At 44.8% G+C, this 23,885-nt stretch overlaps 1 protein-coding gene and 1 long non-coding RNA gene across 4 annotated transcripts in view; one reads left to right on the top strand and one right to left on the bottom strand.

The window, feature by feature from the left end:
• Positions 1–10,175, top strand: part of LOC147187214 (uncharacterized) — a 60,681-nt gene extending 50,506 nt beyond the window's left edge. For 2 of the 3 annotated variants that reach the window (XR_015099052.1, XR_015099050.1), the window contains 3 exons: positions 5,468–5,621; positions 6,719–6,768; positions 9,111–10,175. This is a non-coding gene — a long non-coding RNA (uncharacterized LOC147187214). The remainder of the gene's footprint in view (positions 1–5,467; positions 5,622–6,718; positions 6,769–9,110) is intronic. The other variant, XR_015099051.1, reaches the window with a different exon arrangement.
• The window catches only part of ptprn2 (protein tyrosine phosphatase receptor type N2), a 121,772-nt gene that overhangs the window by 82,048 nt on the left and 15,839 nt on the right, over positions 1–23,885 (bottom strand). Inside the window, exons 9-10 of the mRNA XM_086102338.1 lie at positions 19,595–19,681; positions 12,246–12,325 (exon numbers count right to left, since the gene is read on the bottom strand). Coding sequence (XP_085958464.1) covers positions 12,246–12,325; positions 19,595–19,681 — 167 coding nt within the window. The remainder of the gene's footprint in view (positions 1–12,245; positions 12,326–19,594; positions 19,682–23,885) is intronic.

The raw sequence follows: 23,885 nt of genomic DNA, 5'->3' as shown, positions 1-23,885 counted from the left end.
GACCACACTGCTTCTGCACGCCACGCGTCGCGTCGCAAGATCGCCGCACCACACCCACTCGCGCTGTGTGTGGACCAAGATCTGATCAAAGTCACTCCTGCCCCCTAGTGGTGATTTATCATACTGAAATCATTCCCACAGCCTCGAAGCTGACTGAGGAAGTGCGCCAAGCTCTTTCGTAATATTTTTTACATTTTAAAAAAAACGCCAAAAAATGAGTCTAAACATTCAAACACGACTTTGAATCATAAAAAGAACACTTTCAAATGTAAGCGAGCCACCACAGGATGAGGAAAAACAAAAACAAAAAAAAAAGACGTGTGTTGCTAATGCTCTTAGAGAATGATTATCAAAATGTGTGGTTGCTAGCACAAATAGTAATCAGGCCTCGCGCTAGCCTAGCATTATTCTACAGATAATACCGTGAACAAAGATAAGATTGTTGATTTTGGGCAGATTTTAATCAAATCAAGCTTTCGCCAGAGCCTGCATTGAACTTAAATCGGGAAAATTGACATGAGGAGAGTGAACAGTTGATTTGAATGCTTTCTCTGGTTGGAATCGGTTGATGTAAAGTCGTTCCGTTCCTTATGAATTGCCAAAAATGCGACACAGAGCACAATTGTTGTTTGTTACGAATGTACACGCTTTGTCATAAATCAGAAAGCAAGTGAAGCCATAAGGCCGCCATCGCCAGCCATCCGGCAGGGCTCGGCTGGAAATGACATCCCGACCATAGTCTTTAGTCTGACTTTTTTATTGTCCTGTCCGGAGGAGCTTGATTGCAACATTTAGTGTAACCTAACGGGGAACAGTTTACACCAAATAAAAGAGGTTGATAATGAGCTTTGCTTTCATAATTTCAATGAGTGGGAATCTTATGAGACATTTGCATCCACAAATGTTTTCAATCGTGCAGAATCATAATGAGGATAAATAGACAACATTTAACTGATGATTAGCCGTGTGGATAAAATGTCTCCCACTCACCCAATTTATAGTCCAATTATAGAATCGTTTTCAATGAAAACAATTTACGCGTTTTTGCGTGTGGAGAACAGGAACGGGCCGAAAATCGGACATTTCCCTTCATATTTTAGACAGTCACTCAAACGCGGGTCGATACGCTTGCCGCCTGTCCAAAAATGTTTTACACATACACAACAATAACACTACGAACCCTAACCTACTGAATTCTCGTTAGCGCAACAAAGCTAGGTAACAGCCCTTACGGGCCAGGAGTTACGGGGAAAACTTGAAGCTTACCTTGAAATTGATCGCAAAGTCAGCTGTAGAGTAACATTATGTGTCGGTTATGTAAAGAGGCCTCGCGACTTACCTTGGGTTGAACATACAGCGGTACCTCTATTTATGAACGTCTCTTCATACGAAATTTTCAAGATACGAAACGCCTCAACGGGAAAATATCGCCTCTTGTTACGAAAGAAATTTCAAGATACGAAAGATAAAAATACAGCGTGGGCTGCTACTCGCAGCTTCGAGTTTCTTGAACGCAACATACTCATAGTTGTTCTCCCATTGGCTATTACTGAGCATCATCTTAGCATCCCGTTGGCTAAGAGGGACCTCGACCGTATGAGTCTATGTGTGTCGGTGGATAGACAGACTTGTGATGTGACTATGCGGCGTCTTCGTCATTCACCGTGAGGCGTTCTAATAGTTTTACGTAAATGTCAATAACCCAGAAAAACTGTTCACCAGGCAGGCGATCGCTCACCATGCTGATGTTTGCCTCGGACATTTTTGAAGGATTGTTAAAAGCCGACAAAAGCAAACATCCTTGGATGAGGTCTTGACAAAACGCCAGGCAAAAACCACTTCTGAGAGAGAACATGGACTAAAGAGGGCAAAAAACGATGAGGACGCAGTTAAAAGTTAAATGACCATCATTCTCATTCTTTACTCTATTCTTTGTTTTTTACATGATGCACAACTCTCATTTATTGTGCAATAATCTAATTGTAAGATGATTTGTTACATATTTTGATGCATTTTTATGCTTTAGGAAAAAACGTATGTCTGAATTTTGGGGGGCCTTGGAACGGATGAGGGCATTCACATGGAAAACGCGTCTCTACTTACAAGTTTTCGAGTTAAGAAATTTCTTCCAGAACATCCTCATTTCGTGAGAGGTGCCATATCCGCTAACATTTCAGGCCAGTCTCATTTCGTCAATGAACATTCGCACAGGTCTCGTCTTGTTTTGGTCATCAAAAATCAGTGTTTTGGGAAAGAAAAGGGCCATCAATGAAATCATTGCGTGTTATTTAATGGTGGGAACACACTTTGAATTACTCCAGACAACCGCATTACAACATTAATATATCATCTCTGTTATTTTGTTACCAAATGCATATTCTATTTTTTTTTTGGTTTTGTTTCGTTTTGTCTCTGCGGTTCGCTCCAATGCTTCAATTTGCGTTGCAGCACATTTCTCATTAATCTCCCGCCATTTGCTGATAGCTCGGTTTCATCCACTAGAAATCACTTTCAATTATTCATGACAATTTCCCTGACAAATACCTCAGAGATGGAATTAGCAAACAAACAATGCCAGGCGACACTAATCCCCATCTACGGGCGAAGATCCTTTAATGCACTAGAGATCTGGCTCGCTATTGACGGGCACCTGTTACAATCGCGAGCTTCTTCGCAACGGCCACGTCGACACAGTAAACCTGCTTACGGGAGCAACGCTGCGGTGAACACGCGAGCGCGGAGGAGAGGAGTAACCGAGAGCAGGAGAGCATGGAGAAGCGCCAAAGCAAAGGGGGGAGTGCACGACCGACGAGGACAAACAGGATAAAAGGGAGCTCAAGACACTGCCCGAATCATTAATCGTCTGGAACGTTCTCAACTTGGTGGTACAATAGAAATGTTTCCACATGACAACTTTCCTATAAGAGGTGCACAATGAAAGAGTGTTTGATGAGAGCTCACTTTCCCCCTAGAGTGTAAAAAGAGAGGATTCCCAAAGATCGGTGGGGGTTTTTTTGTTTTTTTTTAAAAGCAAATGTCAGAAACAGCTCCTTGGGGAGAGATCAGTTCGGAGAAGAAGAGGAGAATACAAGTGGAATGACCCATCACGGCCTTGGGAGAGCTTTCGCGACGTGACCCGGCTTTCCTTGGTCTACATTGGTTGACGGGTAGCGGCTCGGCTTCATACGACACCCAAAGAATAATAATAATAAAATAAAATAAAATAACCCGGCCAATCCAGATGTGTCACAGCAAACCAGTTGAGATCTTACTGGACATGAGTGTTAAAAGGAGTTCCAGTGCAAAAACAGGGTGAAAACAAAAATCATATTAGCAATATATTACCGCTTAAGTCGGAACATGACATTGTCTTTGACTAACCGACGCAAGTAAAGTCGCGATTATAATTAAAAATGATCATTGCTTTGAACCGAGTGGGAGAATGGAGTCTCGGAGGTCAAATTTCAGACTTCTGTCATGAAAAAAGTGATTTTGTCACTTTGCAGGATGCAAGTAAAAACATTTTTCTAAAACCTTTTCCAAGTACACAAAACTTCACAAATGAGACATTAACTCATTCAATGCCAGCCATTTTCACCGGAGCAACCCCCTCAGCGTTTTGCTGGATTTTGACTGATCTTGCGAGGCCCACAGAATATTTGGTTCTAATGCTATATAAACACGGAGCCTACCAAAATAAAGTTTGAACTCTCTTCTTTTTCCATTCTTCAGCAATCGGCATTACAAAATGGCTAAGTTTTATGAAAATGGCGAGTCCTGGGCAAAAAAACAGAGAAAAAGAGCTTTTTGTAAGCAAGCAGACTTAGACATACAAGTGTGTCCTTGGTAGGCGGGGCCTAATTTTAATAAGAAGTACGTCTTGTGGAACGAAAGAGCTAAGTGACCTATAAAAACGTCGGCTAAGTTTTTAGCCGACGTTGGCCGTTGGCTAAGTCGCATTTTTTTCATAGTTTGACCGCCGGAGGTGCGATTCATACTCTGGAGCAACTTACGTGTGAAATTTTTAACACATGATTGTATCATTTCACATGTTGTTTTCACATTACACAGCAAGGGGGCGCTCTAGGCCCGTGTTGATGATTTCAACATTGGTGATAAATTCAAATAATAAAACCGGTACTGAATTCACAACAACCGCGAAGGGCTGAACAAAAATTGCACAGAAAAAAAATTACAGTCTGCAGATTACAAGACAAAAGTAGTCAAATATGCAGCCGAAAATGGTAATCGACCAGCAGAAATAAAGTTAGGACCGTCCTGTCAGGATTCAGAAAGGTTGTGATAATTGGAAATGCAACTGAGGATGACTCTGACGTAAGCGACATAGAAGAGCGAGCGCCGCATTTTGATGAAGATTTCGTTGTATTTAGTGATTTGGAGTGACACTGACGGTTTGGTAAAATTGTTAGCATGTTCTTTATGCTACAGTTATTTGAATAACTTAATATATTACGTGAACATACCACGAACATTCTCCGTTGTTTATGCGTCATGTAACATGAGCATATGGTGCACTTATTCGGCCTTTTCTCGATTTTCTTTTTATTTTAAATTGACTTTCAAGATGACACGTCTGTTCTTGGTGTTGGATTTTATCAAATAAATTTCACCCAAAAATTTCACTTATACTTAAACCAGTGCGATTTATACATGATTTTTCTTCTTTATTATGTATTTAATGGCGAGTGCGACCTATACTCCGGAGCGATTTATAATCCGGAAAATACGGTAGCTCGTGGCAACGACTGAAGAACACGCCTTATGACTATTTTTTTTTTGACTACATTGAGATTTTTTGAATATTTGCGTGTTGAATTGGAACCCCAGTTTGTTACCTGCATCAATCTACACTTCAAGACCACCATCAAACAAACCATCTGAGGCTGCGACAGTGGAAAGTTTGCATGGCTACAAGCACGCAGCAACACGTGTTCTTTCCTTTGTCGGCTTATCGATGCAAAAACGTGCGGGGAGACGGAAAATGCGGAGCGCATCGTATCGCATTAGCGTCACCGTTCGTCAACGTGTGTGCGCATCTGTCCGTCTTCGTGCGCTACGTGTGAGTGCCTTCCGGCAGACGGCGGATGATGCAAAAGAGGATGGAGCGTACGACACACATGCTTGCCTCTTATCCAACACACGCTCACACAGCCAGCGGCAATGGAGAAGAAGAGAGCGAGGAAGACTTTGATCAGCGAACTGAGGACATTCAAGCGGAAAGGGTGGTAGCCGGCGATGGGGATGGAGGGGAGAGTGCCCAGGGAGAATCGGGATGAAGGAGGCTTGTTTTCTGACCTCTATGCTCACTGATACAGATGTTCAGGGAGCGGACACAGTGCTGTATATTGTTTAAAAAAAAAAAAGATCCATTTCACCACAGCACGTCACGGGCAACAACAGAAATGTAGGCGAGAAAATGTAATTCTCACTTTTTTTTTTCCCCCAGCCTTTGGTGGTTTGTTGGTCCAGAGCAGTAAAACATTACAGTGGCAAAATGGAACGCCAGCAGCTCAGATTGGCCACGACAAACGGCAGGACCACGGGCGGCTTGTAAAACTCCCAGATGAGGGGCTGTGCTGTTTTCGCCAAAGAGAGAGCAGGTAATTATCATTGGCATTTTGACAAGTGTTCACCACAGTGAAGGTCAACTCTGGCTACGTGGGAGATCAATGCTAATATGCTCAGCTGGAAGAGGACTAGCACTCAAACAGCAGCCGCCATTAATGTGGCCGTGGTTTTTATAAAAAAAAAAATTCCCTGTGACCGACGGCAGGCCCTACATGAGTGCGCTCGTTGCGTTTGCGCATTTACTATTCTACTAACGGCTGAAAAATACATCGCCACGGTGGCTGTCCTTTCCCACATCAAAGGGCATTACGGTAAGTAGACTGTAAAAAGCAAGAACGTATGATCGCAAATAAACTGGCATGAATTTATTACGACAAACGGCAGGCTCCTTAGGCATGTGTTATAGAATCGCTTGACGACGCAAGCCGGAGGCTCCACACTGCGGCCGAGGATGTCCGGGCCAAAAATCAGGCTCTGGCGATTTCCCGAGAGAGACTGCGAGTGAAGTCAGCGGGAGCCGGGTGAAGACGCTCCTTTTGTCTCGGCTGTCACGCCCGGATGACCCCTGAGCCCCTCGGAGGGCACAAAGGCCCCCGGAGGCCAGGCCGCAGCAATGAGTCTGCGGGCCCCCGGGCCGTGAGAACCCCGGCCCCCGGTCAATGAAGGCTGGGAGCCAGGGGACCCTGACCGCAAGTGGCCGGGCCATCTGGAGCGAGCGAGCAAGAGACCCCGACACACGGCTGTCACCCCAGGGAGGCACGCAGACAATATCCCGCCCCACCCCGTGTTGCTTCCTCACACTTCAGTGATGACAGGAGATCTGTGAGAGTGAGATTATTATTCAAAGAGGCAGGAAGACGTGTTCCTGAAAGGCCACACGTGACGGAAAATCTACAGACCAATGGGAGAAGGTCATGCCTTCCACCCGATGAGAAAATATCATGATACCGTCAACCCGTCAAACCAACCCTCAATATTTGCTAATGGCATAAAATGGCCAAGCAATAGGGAAGTTGTCGTATGTGTCAACAAAGCCTGTTGATCAATGAATATACAGCAATACAGTACTCCGTTGCGAGGTTCGTGTTTCAGACCAACCCTGCATAAATGCGACTTGATTTCCTTGCAGGTACCGGAAGCAAAATCCAACCCGGAATTCCATAAAATGGCCGCTACTTGGTGAGTCTGAGAAAAAGCAAAGAGTCCCAGAGTTGCACAGCTGCACAAAAAAAAAAAAAAAATCTCACGCAAACAAAAAACACACACACGGACACACAAAACGCCTTGCAGTTCCGATAAAGCGGCAGCTTTCCCTTTTGTTTTGCAGCCGAGCAGGGATTAGGCAACGCGCGTCTTTGTCCTGCGGTTTTCCAGTCGAGCAGAACACAAGAGCCTCTACCTCGGCTAATACAGTCAGACCTCCCAGCAGGCCTTTCACCAACGCCGCCGCTAAGAACCTGCTGCCCCAAAGATGCTTTTCAATGAGTTATCAAATCTCCTCAATACTGTCCGTGCCTTTCAACCGAGTCTCTTTGTCTCGTCTTTTCAATGGGGCATTGAGCACATCAAATGGAAAGTGATGGGCGGATAGATGGACAGCAGTATGCGGCCCAGCCATATTAACCTCTGTCGGACAATGCCGGGTACAGTCAAGGTAGCGCCAGTGGAGGTTCGCCTTTGTACAATGTGTTCTGTAGCAGAACACGCACCCGTGCAAAACTGCAGAAAATTGGTCGAGGATAAAGAATTGAGGCATAACGCCGATAGGTCTGCAAGGTCAGAAAACAACTCTGCATTGAATTCAACTACCTGCATATACAGACATACTGTCGGGTTTCTACATGGACGAGAAAGACACCTGTTCAGGTAATCTCACTTCCATGTAGAGGATAAAGAATATATGACTTGAGTACTGTTGTATTGAACACCTAAACGTGCCGTGTATTCTAAACATATGAGTACTGGAGCTTAATTTGACATGGCAACAAACTACTAAATGAACGCTCTATCTTCCCGATGTATCTCAAAATATATCAGCTGTCGGGGGGCGGTGCAATGCTTTTAAGTGTGCCTTATAGTGTGGGAAATACGGTAATAGTATTTGGAATCACTTGACATTTGTTGAAAAGTCGTCCTCAAACTGTTGAAATCAACCCTGTGCAGTTCCTCTTTACTTTATGTCAGAGAAGAAATCCCCCCAAAAAAAAAGTAGTTTACGCTTCTGATACGAGCCTGATTACAGCAGCTTGTGAAGACCGCAAGAAGGCATGCTGCGCAGGCTCCCAGCAGCAGGTTCAGGCCAGAATGCGGCGTGGGGTTTTGATGAGTTCATTAGGAGGCCACGTCATTTATGCACAGTCACACGTAAGGCAAAGGTCAGTCAGCCGGGATTACTCGGGTGGCCGCTGCATGTGGGCGTCAGTTTGATTTTCGGATTCCATTTAAAGCATGCTGTTGCTTCGCAACCTGGTACCCACTTAAAAAAATACTCACGGGGGGACGGACAAACAAACACACAAAAAGAAAAAAACCATGACCCTGCCACGTTGCGTCCGAGCCATCGACGAGGATAGATTCACAGTACTGATGCAACACGACCAGATTTGAACTGTGTATTCAGTTTGCATCAGTGCTAATATAAGAAGTGAGCGGGGTGGGGAAGTCCGCTCTATTTCACACTGTGATGTGCGAGGCGCTAAAGGTATACAGGAAATGAAGCTCTGGGATGGGATTGATCTTAAAGGTCAGCCGGGGCACAAATGTTGCCGTTTAATATTTCATCCTTGTCGAGGCTTTGCATCCGTTGTGAATAACGGCCGCCAATCAGAAGCGGGAGCGAGTTTGAACGGTGAACTGATTGCTATTCGGGTGGGTCGAGATTCATAATTCATCAACGCGGGTCAGGCGGACGATCATGTTGACTTAACATTTGGGCTGGCATTTCAGCCTCGCTCGGCGCCTTTCATTAGCGCTCGCTACGCGCCATCTCATCAAAGACCGTCAAACTGGAGAGGGGCGTATAAAGGGCTTGAGAAAGGAAGAATTAGAGGAAAACGGCAAATGTGACGAAGGCCACCTTGTCAAATGGGTAGGTTACACGATACAGTGATCCCTCGCTCTAACGCGGTTCACTTTCCGCGGCTTCGCTGTTTCACGGATTTTTTTAGGGCAGTTTTTTTAATGCTCTTAACTCATTTACACCCTTTGACGTATAAATACGTCAATTAGCGCAAAGCCGCTCCCTCCCCGGGACGTATTAATACGTCAATCACGTGTTTTCATGGGGGAGGGTGCAAGAGAGTCTGATGCAACTTCTCACCACAGGATTAGGCTTGACGGCAATGTTAAATAGCAAAAAACATGGCCATCAGGTGGCAGTGGTGCAAAAATCCACCAGGATCACGCCGCAGAAGTAGTCGAAAGGGCGTATAGTGGATAGTGGATTGGAACATTAGCAACTAGCAACGATGGAGAAAAGGAAACAACTAACTAAAAAGGATTGTTTTTTTTCGGTATAAAAGCGTCCTCGAAACAAAACAACAAAGGGGATGGTGTTTGTGTGGAAGAGGAAATGACGCTTCGCTCACGTAATCGAAAGCAGCACAAACGTCAGCCTGCGCAAACACGGCGTGCTCCACGCGGCCCGCAGAGCTCACGCCGAGTTTCGAGTTCATCTGATGAAGATGAACATGCTCCACGTCGGGGACCATCGCTCGGCAGAGCATTTTGCGCCTCCCGTGGCGCACGTCGCCCACAAATCGTCTCCCCGGCGACTTCCGGCGATGACGGCAAAGAGGCCGCATTGCTTCGCACGGCCGACGCCGGGCACGCGTCGGCGATTCGCTGGAATCGTCTCGTAATGACGACGGCGAAGACGATGAATTGGAGAGCGATTTGGATCCCGATCTGTCGGACGAATACGAGCCTTTGGACATAACGGAAAGCAGCCGAGCGTTCTCGCCAGAGCCGCTGGAACGAGGAGGTAACTGCTGACGAGCTTGCAAGTTCCCATTCAAAACTTCATCACTTCTTATGCCTCGCCACTCACTTTTATGCACCGCTACATTCCCCGCTATACTATAAAGTTGCCAGTAACACTAATCACTTATGTACGGTTGATGCGTCTCATAGATGTGGATGAAAATATGCGCCGTAAATGTGCTGACTTGCGAGTCGCCATAGGTTTCAAAAAAAAAAAAAACAGGACACATTTGGTCCGCTCAGCTCTGCTAAAACCACTCGTGTTCAATTCATATTCCATTTCATTTCAAATTGGATGCTGAGCAACGTGGAATGAATGGTGTAAATAGCAGAGTGCGAGCATGTATGTGTGTGTGAGAGAGAGATGTGGAAAGCAACAATAAAAAAATAGAAAAATAAAAGTGTGGTAATTGTACATGCTTCTATAAATTACAGATTGTCCAACCAGAAGCCAAAAGATGACGACTCCTCGCTTTGGTGGTGGAAAGAAAGGTAAATAAAATGATTGTACCTCACTCTGCAGCAAGATATATTTGCAACTTTTTATGTTTCTATAATTTATAGGTCGTGCATCTGGACGTGGTGGGATGAATCGATGTGGTGACAAACTGGATGCAAGCCAAAAAACATCCTCTCCGCAGCTGCACTTTCATTCATTGTTCAATTTGCACTTTTGTTCATAGTTCAATAGTAAATTATTTTGCTACAAAAACATTATTTGTAATGTTCTTTTGTAGGAGGAACACATTATTGAGGTATTTGAGCTGCCACAAAAGCAAAAAATTGTGTAAAACTTGAAATGATGCTTTTACAAAAAGCTCATTTTCTCTGGTTTTCTGCAGAAAATCGGCCTTTTCCATAAAACTTAGCAGCTTTATAATGCCGATTGCCAACGAACGGAGAAAAATAGAAACAAACTTTTTTTTCTGCTGATAGAAGAGAGTCTCACCTTTCTTTTGACAGGTTGCATGTATATATAGCCATAGGACAGAATTCTGTGGGCCTTGCAAAGCAGTCAAAATTCAGTCAAATGTGAGGGATTGAGGGGGTTGCTCCAGTGAAAAGGGGTGCTATTCAATGAGTTAATCAGAATGCGTCGGCGCCGCCGCGTGTCGACAGTACAGTATTTCCAAAAACTATTATAGTTATTTGTTGAAAACTTGTTTTTTTTTTTAGAATTGGGCCTGAAAACAGGTTTTGGTCTTTGATTTCATTGTATATATAGTTAAGTATCGTATAATAACTGTAAAAAAAAATAACGTTCACTACTTCACAGATTTCACTTCTCACTGGTTCTTTTCGGAACGTAACCCGCGCGATAAACGAGGGATTACTGTATTACAGATTACTTCATTAGATTAGAATTATGCAAATATGAGTTGCGAGAGGAAAACCGAGGGCAGATTTAAACCAGTTCCAAAAAAAAAAAAAAGAGAAATGTTTAGAATATGCACCAGTATAACTTTATTGTCACCGTACCACAAGGTGCAACAAAAAGGGAACAAACACAGCCCATCCAAAATGTCCAGGAGGCATCGAAAAAAGAAAAAATAGGATCCCGTGACGCAAAACATTTGTCGGCAAATGTTAGACTTTAATTTATGCGGCTGGTCCGGTGTGCCTGTAATTCATTTTAATCAAGGAAACATAAGTCGTCACATAGTTAAAAAAAAAAAAAATCAACTAAAACATTTCAAGCGCAACTTCCACCCCAAAGGCAACAGTGACACATTTGCGGGCGGCAGACGAGCTTTCCCCATGTAATCCCTTTGTTGAACAAACAAACACTGCAAACAAAAGGGTGACGGTGACTACATTCTGCAATCTTGTGGAAAAGTCTATTTTGCCGCAAACTCGGCGAACCAAAGCTCACGCATAAATCTCAGCAAACAACTTGGCAGACAAAGAACAAGCACAATTTAGTGAACGAGAGTGGACTCGAGGATTGTGTTGCAATACCTCCAGTATTTTCGATGAATAAAATGGCACCTTTCTTTCCAACGCAGATGACGATTTGCCGACGTGTCAAACCGCCGCAGTATAGCGCCAAGAACCGACGGGGAGGACTTTATTGTCGATTTGTTGGGGTTTTCTGGGCTCTAAGTATTGGTTGGCCGGTATCGTCGGCCTCCGCCAGTACCTGGTATCATCGCCCCAATATGATACCTGGTATCAGTACTTGCTCATCCCAATGGCTAACATTCTAAATAACTTACACATGCAGATGCGGCGGCACCCCATTTGTGAGCGCAATAAGGACCAACTCTGACATGTTCAAATTAGAAGGAAACCTTGATTTAGAGCGGAATACGTACGAAATATATACAAATGTGCTTTTCTCCTTTCGACATCGAAACTTACACGTGACAATCCGTCACGTACAACTTCCATGCGTCTTCATAAAAGAGAGCAAATAATGTGCTCTTAACACGGCCAATGCAAAGAGATTGGATGTGACTTTTCGGGAACGGATGGTCATCTATCACCACGGTGTTAATAATCTTCGCTGATCGGGGGTTACACATTGTACATGGATGAGAAGCGACTATCAGAAGAGACGAATCCATGTTTTCATTTGCTCAAGCGGCGATTTGACGGCGCGACGAGAAATGAGATGATGAATGCGCCGTTGTCAGTGATTTAAAAATAAAAATAAAAAAAAGCCACTCTCTTACCTGCGACTTGCACCAGATCTGCGGTGGTTACATTGGCAGGGTTGAGCCCGACCCGGAAAGTCAACGCCGGGCCAAGAACACTGGCAGAAGACGAGACAAAATGTCGTTTGAATTTCAGTTTTGACCTCCAGGACTATCAACAAAATGTTTCCGTGAAGAAAACTGCATCTCAAATTCACGGATGCAAAAAGCTAAGTAACTTGGCTCCATTTAACCCCCAGGAACCTGCCTATGTACAGTACATACACTCCGCACTTACTCGCCGTTGTCCGGTCAGGAGACAGAAGCGAGCTTGTGCCTCCCCGGGGCAGAATAAATGTTTAAAGGTCCCTGAGCTTGGCCGTCAAGTTAAGGCTAACAACCGTGCTCTTGGAGTGGAACGACTCCCTGCGGCACACGGGGAAAATGGAAAAAAAAGAAAATGTGTATCTGGTGGATGTGCATTACACTTTAGAACATGTTAAAACCCCGACTGAAACGACAGGGCTGGCCAAAATCACTTGTATCTGAAACCCTCTTTCTCCATTGAAACGAATGCAATTTCCATGAATTTATTCGAGCCTCGCACCGAAAATAACAAAAATGTTTTGTTTTGTTTACACAACTGTATTTTGAAACACACACTAGTAACATAATTAAATGTAATGTAAATATATATATATATATACACAGGTATACATATATATACATATATCCAAACTGGAGAAATACCAAGGACTCAGAGAGGAGCCGCAGAGAGCCTGCAAGGTAAAGGTGACAGTCGTGCCTGTGGTGGTCGCAGCACTCGGGGCAGTGACCCCCAAACTAGATGAGCGGTTGCAACAGATCCCGGGAACAACATCGGACATCTCGCTCCAGAAATGTGCGGTGCTGGGAACAGCAAGGATACTGCGCAGAAGCCTCAAGCTTCCTGGACCCGAGGTGGATGAGGGACGGACACCGCCCGAGGGGGGGGTGAGACGAGGATTTTTTTAAAAAAAATTTTATATCACACTTTAAGGCAAAGCTGGGTGGTTGGATCAAATGAGTGACATTAAACAGCTCGAAGCATTTCTTTTTACATATTTTTATTCATTCTAAATGACAAATTGCTGCGTGGCCAATTTTTACTCACAAGTCGAAGCAACGACTAAATAAATCCGCCGAAAGACGACTCTCATTTTGAAATGCTCCTGAGCTGGGTCACGCAGATCTTAAGTCACCACTGTATTTCCTGTCACACTGCATCACAGATAACCACTGGAGTTCTACGACCATAAAGTCATTCCGCCATTAGTCACCTGCGGTCTCCCGGGGCTGCAATCAAAATATGAGCCAGTACTTGCGGACAGATGGACCCAGCCATGCAATGATTTGTGAACGCCATTCCTCACACACACACGCACCCATAGTTCTTAAGGGGGGCAAAAAAAAAAATATCCTTCTCGAATGCTTCACTTGGGTTCTGTTTGGTCTTGTAAATGTCAATATTTCCGCAATCTTTGTTCCCTTTGGCCGCAGATCACCAAGCATCTCAAATTGAACTGGTGTCTTTTCCTTCACGTTTTAAATGAAGTAAAGGAGGAAGCGCAAACACAATGGGATCGGGCGGTGGGTGGCGGGGATTGGAGTCAAGGATGATAAGCTATCTAGAGGACTTCACACTTTCTCCTGTGTTATCGGATGTGTAAGCGTGGACTTCATATTAGCCCTGCTGGTGGGATGCGATTAGTGTGTGTGTGTGTGTGTGTGTGTCTGTGTGGAATAATGTGTGTGTGTGACCCACGCCCCCTAGTGCCTAAACCGGGTAACACCCTTACGTCATTGCAACCGAGGCTCGTAAACCCCGTCACAGCCAATCGTCTCTTGAGAAAAGAAATAAAACAAACCAAAAAATAAATTAAAAGGCGATCACAGCAGGCTTGACTATCTTATAACTCCAGCCCCTTCATCAAAATGTCCGCCTCGCTTGTTTGTCACATCTCTCCCGTCGAGTCCTTCATGGAGCGCTTCAGAAAGAGCTGGCACGGAGAAGCGTGGCGGTGTGCTCTGACCCAGCTGCCGAGCATATTCAGACGGGGGGGGGGGCGTTTTCAAACACTCACCTGCCGCGGCCTCACGGGGAACGACACAATGGGTTCGAGTCGCACCGCGAACACCCTGTCTGGACTATTTCGACTCCAGTGGGTTTTCATTAAAGGAGAGGAAATCGAGAGTGTGTATGCGTGTGCGTGTGTTGGTGGGTGGGTGGGATAAAGGAGGACATTTTTCTCCACTTATCATTTGTATGGAACGGTGTGCGCTCATATGCCATCCTTAATAGACTGCGGCTGAAGCATCTACGAAGCCATCGAATCCAGCGGTGCCAAGTAACGAGGTACAAGTGGTGCCTTGAGTTACGAGTCACCCTACTTACGGGTTTTTCGAAATATGAGTCGTCATTTGTCTGTTTTCCTTTAGCAGCTTTGCCAACTCTGAGCAACGGATATTTCAACACAAACAGTGAAGCAACACATGTAGACAGGCAATATAACAACACTCACAGGCGTCCGTTTTGTATTCTCACTTTTCAGTTGTGAAACTTCATGTGTGTCTCTGTCCGTTACCTCCACCCTAGTTTTTTGTGTTCTATTTAATTGTGTCATCGCTGTTGTTTTTATGAAGTAAAATACGATACATTGCTATTTTCTCTTAAAAACACAGTTAAAATGGGGTTTTTTTGTTTTTTTTTGTGGGAGGCTGGAAACGATCATTTCACAAATGAAACGTGTACATTATTCACAGATTTTCGGAAGGAAGCCATCCTCTGATATTTGCTACACTCAATTCTGCGCTGTGTTGGTGCCATCTTGCCAAGGAACTTTGTTGAAGTGAGTTGAGGAGCTTGACTGAGACAAAGGTTGTACACTTTGTCGCGATATTGTGGCAACAATGGGCGATTAGAATCCTTTTTAGAGGACATCAATTCCTGGCAAATTTTCACGATCAGAGCAAGGCTTGGTTTTGGTTTTGGTTTTTCGGGGCTCAGTCCCTCTCCCCCACTACTCAATTGTCTGTTAACAATTTTTTTAATGTAAAAAATATAGATATATGTATTGGACTTATTTTGTATGACGGTACAGTTTTAAAATGGGGAAAATCAATCATTTTATTTCATACGTTTTATTTTTATTTTTGATTATGATACGCGAGTTGAATCAGTATTTTTAATGTTCTGTTTTTTTAACACACATATTTAGACTTCTCCTTCTGTACAGGATGCGAGTACTTTTGTCACATCTGGCCATATTTAGCGGCTCATCGTCCTCATAAGAATATAGCTAGCCCTCATCACATGCGTTAGCATCAGGGTTGATGAGCGCTGATGTGATATGGCAGCTGTAATAACAGGATTAACTCAATCAGCGCTGGCCTGATGACATGTCCCCGGTGTTTCCGCTTGTCACAATTAAGTTGGAAGCTGGAACGTGAAAACGATCGAGAGTCTCCTTGGCCGAATTTCTTTCGAGGTCACAATGGTGACATTTGACGGGTGTGCACTGGATACAGAGTGGTTCCAGCATCTCGGGCCATTTCATTCGAGAAAAATCGACAGTCCTTGAGGTTGCAGAAGTGCGCAATGAGTTTGGGAGGATAGCAAGTCCTGCTGTGAATAAGGAAAATAAACGCATGTAAGCTTTGTGTTGAAAGCCTCAACCGTACTTCCTTGAGACCAATTTCAGCGGTTTGACGCCATCTTAGAGTGTTACAGAAAGAGCACAAAAAGTTTTTAGACGAAGAATGGGTTGTAGAGAATATTTACAAATAGCAAATTGTGAATAGTTGGAGGGCGGCTCGGTGGTCCACTGGATGAGCGCGTCGACCTCACGGTGCAAAGGGAGCGGGTTCAACTCCAGCTCCGGCCTCCCTGTGTGGAGTTCGCATGTTCTGCGTGGGTTTTCTCCGGGTACTCCGGTTTCCTCCCACATTCCAAAAACATGCATGGCAGGCTGATTGAACACTCTCAATTATCCCTAGGCGTGAGTGTGAGCGTGGATGGCCCTGCAATTGGCTGGAAACCAGTTCAGGGTGTCCCCCGCCTCCTGCCCAAAAATGGCTGGGATGGGTTCCAGCACCCCCCGCGAACCCTGTGAGGGTAAGGCGGATCGGAAAATGGATGGATGGATGAATAGTTGGGGGATTACTGTATCTGTCCTGCTACTTTGCGTTTGATTGTGACAAAATAATGAGAGAAAGTGAGAAAGTGGAGTGAGTGCGTTTTATAAAAAACATAGAAAAAAAGCCCAAGATGGCCGCCTGTCCGCCAGTGTGTTCGGCGACGCTCCTGCCATTTTGTTTTTTTTTTTACTTTTCGCAATGCTTGTTACCTCCCTAACAGCGTCTCGGATGGTTTATGATCGCCGATCGTTGTTATTGATTCAACAACACGTCGGAGATTCGGCCGCGTTTTGGCAAGGCGGTGGTGAAAAGACGCTACCTCCGTTCTTGGCTAACGTGCCGGCTAATCTCTTCCGCGTTCGCTCGCCCCCTTCACAGAAGCGCCGCCGCCGCCGTCGCGGCAAACGTAGCGGTCAGCTCGTGAAGCTAAAACGGGATCTGAGACACACTTCGATCGCTCCGGCGTGGTGTGCCCTCGACCCCGTCGCCTCGTGCTTGCTAACAGTCGGTGGCTCACCCACCGCGCCACGGCATTTCGTGCTTTCCCGGTGCTCTGTGCTGTCATTTACCGTCCTCCTAAATACAACAAAGACTTTTTAAGCGACTTTTCAAACTTTCTTGCGGAAATCAGGCTGAGATATGATCATATCCTCCTAATGGGGGATTTTAATATCCATCTGTGCTGTCCGGAAAAAACGCTAGCAAAGGACTTCTTAAGACTTAAGAAATCCTTTATTAGTCTCGCAATGGAGAAATTCCCAATTCACAGCAGCAAAGTTATGAAAGGAAGAAGTAGAACAACAAAATATAGGAGCTGCTGGAAAGGCAGCCACTCTCGCGGCGCCATTTTGATGTCAAAATAGCAAAAATAACACAACACAACACATAAGACACAGACAGTCGTGCAATCTTCACCACTTTTCTGCATACACTTTGTTGAGGAGGGGATCAAAGTGTCCTTTCACCGGTGGGTCAGAGACGTCATGCTGAAAATGTGCACACGTCTGCTACAAGCTAAGTTTTGAAAGCAAACGCGAAGCTGTAGCGTCCATTGACGAAAAGAGATGAGTTCACTTCTCCCGTCCCACGTAATCCGCTTCAAACTCCGAGCCGCGACTCCCAGTTCCAAATCTGCATCGGCACTCCGCGCTAACGCTCCTTTCTTCTCATCGTGGGCTCCTCAAGCCTTACATCCATCCGGCCGCGGACCGTTCAACAGCCCATTACAGCATTTTTCAGCAAGAACTAAACTGAGGCTCAGAGGGGATGGAGCCTTTTCTGTTGCTGGTCCCTCTCTCTGGAATGACCTCCCACTGAACATTCGGCAAGCCTCCTCGCTGCCCATCTTCAAAACCCTCCTCAAAACTCACTTGTATTCTTTGGCATTCGACTCAGCATGACTTAGATTTGTTCTTGGTTTTACTGTTTGGTGCTTTCTACCGCCTTTATTACCGATTTGTTTTACTGTTTATTGTGCATGTTAAATTGCTCCATGTACAGCACTTTGTATGCAGCGATGGCTGTTTGAAAGTGCTCTATAAATACAGTTGACTTGACTTGACTTGACTTATAGCTGCATAGGTGTGAAGAGAGACTTTTTGCACAGCGCTGTCTGACATACGTCGATGTACGCCTACAGTAGAAGGTGAAATGTCGTGCTATTAATACATATACACCGGGACGCGACTGCTTCTTGTCGTATGTGCGTCCAACACACGTCTGCCGCCTACACGGCCTGACACCGGACTCACGGCGGAGCTGCCGAACCAGAACAAACTGGGTACGGGGGTTCAAGGACAGGTTGATCGCTTGTGAATACATTAACCGCCTTCCGCTGAACAACGTTCTCTATTTGCGAGCCGCTATTCACACATCCACATCGCCGCTGCCTCCACTCACACTTTGACTCGAACTGAGAAGGATTCGATGGCTTGACTGTTCTTTTACTTTGACGAGGCGTACAGAGACAGAGGCGGTGCTTTGAATACAGAACACACATCACAACCGTTCCGGAGGTAATTAGGGCGGCTCGGAGAAGTCAAACACTCTGAAAGGTCAGATAAACAACAAACGCCTACGTTCACTGGTGCGACTGCAAAGTCTTGCCAGACTAGTTCAGTCCTTGCAATGTGACACAATGCTTTTCCCACGCTGGGAGAGAACGTTGAAACGTTTCAAGTGTAGTCATTTTCGGCAGAGGCGAGTAATTTGAAAGGACCGTATTTTCCGCACTATAAGGCGCACGTAAACGCATTCAATTTTCCCAAAAGCCTATCGTCTATTCCATGCACCTTACAATGCAGTACGCCCTCTACAGTGTATATGAAAACAGTTTTGAAATAGGCCATTCGTTGAAGGTTCGCCTTGTAATCCAAGGCCCTTTGTAGTTCAGAAAATACGGTAAATAATTGGAAAGTTAAAATATTTCCAGGAACTTATGGTGCTACATTAGAAGAAAGCCCTTGGTGGTGTAGTAGTTCAGGTAGCTAATTTTCCACAGACTGTTTTGAAAGTCGAACAAGTTGGACTTCAGCTTCAGAAAATACAGTCCAGAAATTGAACCAGGGCTTTGGTAGTGCAGCGGTGTCAAATTTGAACAAGGCCGTTTCTATTGTAGTCATTCACGTAGCTGACTTTCCACAATACGTTTCAAAGGTTGAACAATTTGAAAAAGTCCATATGGTCCAGAATTTGAGAAAGGTCGCAGGTAGTTTAGTGGTTCACTTCGCTGACATTCCTCGGCTATTTTGAAGGTTGAACAATTTGAAATATGGTCTAGAATTTGAACAAGGCCATTTGAAGTCTAGTGGTTAAAAAAACCCGTACTTTTTACAGTTTGAAAGTGAAACAACTATACCATTTTGATATTGTCCTGTATTTGAACAAAATACTCATTTGAAGTAGAGTAGTTCACATAGCTGAAAGTTACAACAACGGTTCAAAGGTTAACAAGCTAAAAAGTCAATTTTTTTAATGACAATTTGCTGCACATTTTAAACAAGGCCTTTGGAAGTGTACCGATTCACATCTCTGATTTAGGATTGGTTTGAAGGAGAAACAATTCCAAGTTCTATATTGTCTACAATCCGTCCAAGGCCATTGGTAGTGTATTGATTCACCTTGCTGATTTTGTGCAGCTACGGCGCCATCTATAAATGGCTTCAGTGATTACTTGTGACGGCGTGGGAGCGTGTTATGGCACGGGTACTTACGATAGCTGCGTGAGGTCTGCGGCGTGGAGGTGCAGCTCCTGGGTGAGCCGTTCCATCAAGTCGATGGCCTGGTCGGATGTGAGGGAGCTGGGGGGGGAAGCACGCAGACAGTTGGGTGTCAAACTATTGAGGTCCGACACCTATTTTAACCTCCGTTGCCGTGATTGTAATTGCTTCCTTATTCACTATCCTCAGTGTTGCTGCTCTCGTTGTTCTTTAGAACAGTGGTCCCCAACCGTTTTTGGCCCACCGACCGGTTTAATGTCAGACAATATTTTCAGGGACCGGCCTTTAAGGTGTGATGGATAAATACAATCAAATAATACGATATGGCCCGCATGAAAACTGTGGTATTTTCCAAACATAATAATATACACGAATCATGACACGAGGAACTTCCTATCTGGCCGCAATGGTAACGTTTAAACATGCCTTCAAAATAAGATACACCGCAAATACAAAGCGCATGAAAAATACGCCTCACCGTCACCGCATATTATGCAGAGTGGGCTTGGTGGGTGGGAATCTCCCATTGAGATAAATCTGTATTTTAAGTAGGACTCCTGATCATGTCTATTAAATTTAGCCTTCTTTTTCTCGAAAGTCGCCGGCTCCTCTTCTGTTGCCTGGCTGGGCCTTTTCCCCTTCCCAATGAAACTTTCCAAGACTTTTGTTTTTAACTCATTTTGCTCGCTCCTGGGTTTCATTTTAGCGGTAACCTATCACGTGACCAAGAAGCACGCCTTGACCTGTGTCAAGAGTAACACACTGTTGACTGATGTAACAGAGAATCCGATCATTTTTCAAAATAAAACATCTTTCCAATTCGAAATGAATAAAACTGAAGTGATATCAGTTCTTTATTCTTTCTGCGCAGCCCGGTGCCAAATGACCCACGGACCGGTATCGGTCCGCAGCCCGCGGGTTGGAGACCATTGCTTTAGACCTTTCGATGGATCAAAATCTCAACCACCGTTGACTTGACCTCTGTCTACAAAGTGTCCCACAAATCATAATACTCTTCATTTGAATCTTTTTACGGCCGTCGGACTGTACCACCACGTGGTACAATTTACACTATCCGTGGCGAGTTTCTCCAAACAGGTTGTGTTCTTGACAGCCCACGAAACAGAAGGCCTTGAACACGTATTCGCGGAAAGCCAGCGAAAGTCTATGTTAGAATGCTTGACTGGAACTGATATGGGGTTGTTCTAAGGTTTCAAGTCAGTAATGCTTCTCAGGGATGGAAAACCATCTTGCCAGGAAGTGATTCTTGCCAGGAGTCAATTGGTGAGCCATGGGCAAGCGAACAATTCGCCTTTACAAAAGCTGCCAAGCCTGAGCTGTAAAATGCTGATAGCCTCATTTCTGTCCGAATCATAAGAAAAAAAACAACACTCAAACTGCAGACGCCTGAGAAATCTACTTTAGTACAGTAACAAAGTATTCATATTACCACTGTCTCCGAATCACACAAACGGCATCGAGGGAAAAGGCGGGAGGGATCAGCTGCCTCCTTGGGCTTGCTAAATCACCTGCATTTGTTCCCGCAATGAGACAAACAATAAGGTGCAAATGGAACCTGCATGAGGTGTAATGGCTGCATCATATGGATGGGCCTCTCCGCCATTTCCCTCGTCCTCCTCCTCTCATCTTTCTTGCTCTTTGCGCACCATCCTCTCTCTCTCTCTCTCTCTCTCTCTCAATCTCTCGCTCTCTCACACCCAAAGTGAGAGTACACAAACGCGGCGGGCAGGAACACGCGCCCTCACCGCCAGACGAGAATAGTAAGGTGCAAATGGAATGGAGGTGAAGTGTAATGGCGGTCCGATAAAGCCATGCCTCATCTCAGCTCAGTCCACGTCTTCTCTCGCTCCCTCTCTAACTCTCCCCCCCCCCATCTAAATCGCAGAGGAAATAGACCAAACAAAAGGTAATTTGCAGGAGGAGGGGGTAGTGGGGTTGGAGAAAGGCACAAGGCGAAATAAATGAGGACACACAAGAAAGCTCCTTGGTTGCTGTCGATTTAACAGAGAACGGCGTCACCAGGCGGCAAGGTCAACAAAAAGTCAGGGATCGCGTTGAGGCCCTGCTGCAACGACATACCGTGGCTTTCAAAGAAGAAAATTATTCAAGGATTCACGGATATTGCTTTTCCTGAATGAGTGTTTTGTTTGGACCGTGGTTAGTCATGTCATTCACTCCCAAAGACGTTTTTAAACGTCTTTACAGACTTGGACTAGAATTGGCTGGCACTGAATGAGTTAAGCGCAGTACACAAACAAATAATGGGGCCTAATTTGAGCACGACTACACACTTCCAATCAAAGCCATTAAAGGCCCGATTGTCAAACGTCAGTAAAAGACAAAAAAGATTGACAATGAATTTGAAGATTGACAATGAATATTGAAAAAGTCAATCACCAGATTGACTTTTTCAATATTCACAACTGCCAATTTTTATATGTATAGTCAACACCGAGTTTGGTTGAGCCACTGACTCTGCGATTGTGAGGTAAAACAAGAGCGATACTCAGTTAAGATGGTACACTTTGCTTTGGAAACTGCTCTGCGTACCAGACAAAAGGGATCACCGGGATTGTATTTTTGTTGGTTAAAGATACAAAGCGATGCTTGTACTGCACTTTGCAAGTTTGTGAGTTACTCAGTCAATGAGGTAAAATGTTATGCTTGGATTACAGTTCGTTGATAAGATGGTTAAAAGTGAAGTTATGCTAAGACCGCTGTTGGTTTGATTGGGTGGTTCGGTCAGTTGCTCGGTTATGCTGACAGCAAAGAGAAGCCAGTTTATAGGTTTCGTCAGTAGTTACGCTTGGATGAAAGTTTAGATTCACTCATTTTTAAGTACGACATGGAGCTCAACTCGGCCGGATTTTTATTCTTGGATCGTCGGTTTGTGAATGACATAACAGGTTGTTAGTTCAATATACGAAGCTTGGATTGCAGTTAGTAAAATGAGAATTTATTACACTTCGTATATGGCTGGTTGGTTGGTTAATTCGCTCTGGCCAAAGTTTATGCAAGAATTATGGGTGATTGGTTGGTCAGATTAGTAGTAACTTTGTACTGGAGTGGTGTCCGGGCCAAAGAAGGACCGATTCCATTTTATCTGGAAAAAGATGGGCTGCGACCCACCAAGCAGACCAAGCTGCCACCTACAGCAGCGGAGTGGCACCTTGAACCAGTCAGACAGTTATTTCGGATTATTCCGATTTGGCGGAAGACATTCCAGGCACGTTTACGTCCCTCCTCGGCAGTTTTGGCAAGCTGTGAGCTCCACGACAGTCTCGCCTGTTGATGCAAGCGCTCGCCCAACCCCCGCCCCCCCCCCCCATCTCTGTCTCCTTTATTCGCTTCCCGATCTTTCCTCCTATCCCCAAAGCAGCAGCTTCATGTCACGAGCTGTCAGTCAGATAAGCGGGTTGCCATCCACTCGCTGTGAGCAGACCCCTCGGTAGGCCGATGACACGTCCTTTTTAAAGAAAAAAAAATTGTGCGCCTACTCATGGTGTGGTGACTTTACAGCGCGACACGGGTGAAGGACAACTCACATGAAAGCGCCATAAAGGGATTGGAAGGTGCAAAGATGCAGTGGATAATAATTACCCCAGCACAGTTCCTCATGGATTATCATCATTAAATAGAGCACAGAAAAACACTTTTTTTCCGGGGGGGTCCAGAATTTGCGTCCGGGAATGGACTGGCATCTCCAGATGGGAACAACAAATGGGTCCATCCAAAGAAGAAAACAAAATCATTACACATTACGCAAAATTAAGTCCATATCCTACATTTGATGAAGTATTAAGACTGTGCTTTCGGTATCGCCCCCAACCGAAAAAAGGGAAAATTACGAGAATAAACTAGTCAAGTATTTTTAGATAGTCGAGAGTTGTATACATACAATATTTGATTTTATTAAATCGGAATTAAAAATGCGCTTTGCAGATTTCACATGAATCTGCAATCTTTCAGACTCCCCAAACAACAGGTGTCAAACTCAAGGTCCGGGGGCCAGATCTGGCCCGCCACATCATTGTCTGTGGCCGGCGAAAGCAAATCAAATATGTCAATTTTCATGATGCTTGCTAAAATCTCGACCAAGATTTCAAATTCTCATATGTAATAAATAAGAGTGATACTGTAAGCAATTTCTTGTTAGCAATCTCCTCATTACAGTAACTTAAAAGATAGGTGAATAAACCGTTATTCTTGACTTCTTCATGTGGTTTCAGTCATAACGGCCCTCTAAGGGAAACTGGAACTAAAA

Source organism: Hippocampus guttulatus, chromosome 21, assembly GCF_054856545.1.
Source record: "Hippocampus guttulatus isolate MCC_2025c chromosome 21, RoL_Hgut_1.0, whole genome shotgun sequence".
Lineage (NCBI taxonomy): Eukaryota > Metazoa > Chordata > Actinopteri > Syngnathiformes > Syngnathidae > Hippocampus > Hippocampus guttulatus.
This window is presented reverse-complemented; position numbering and strand designations above follow the sequence as displayed.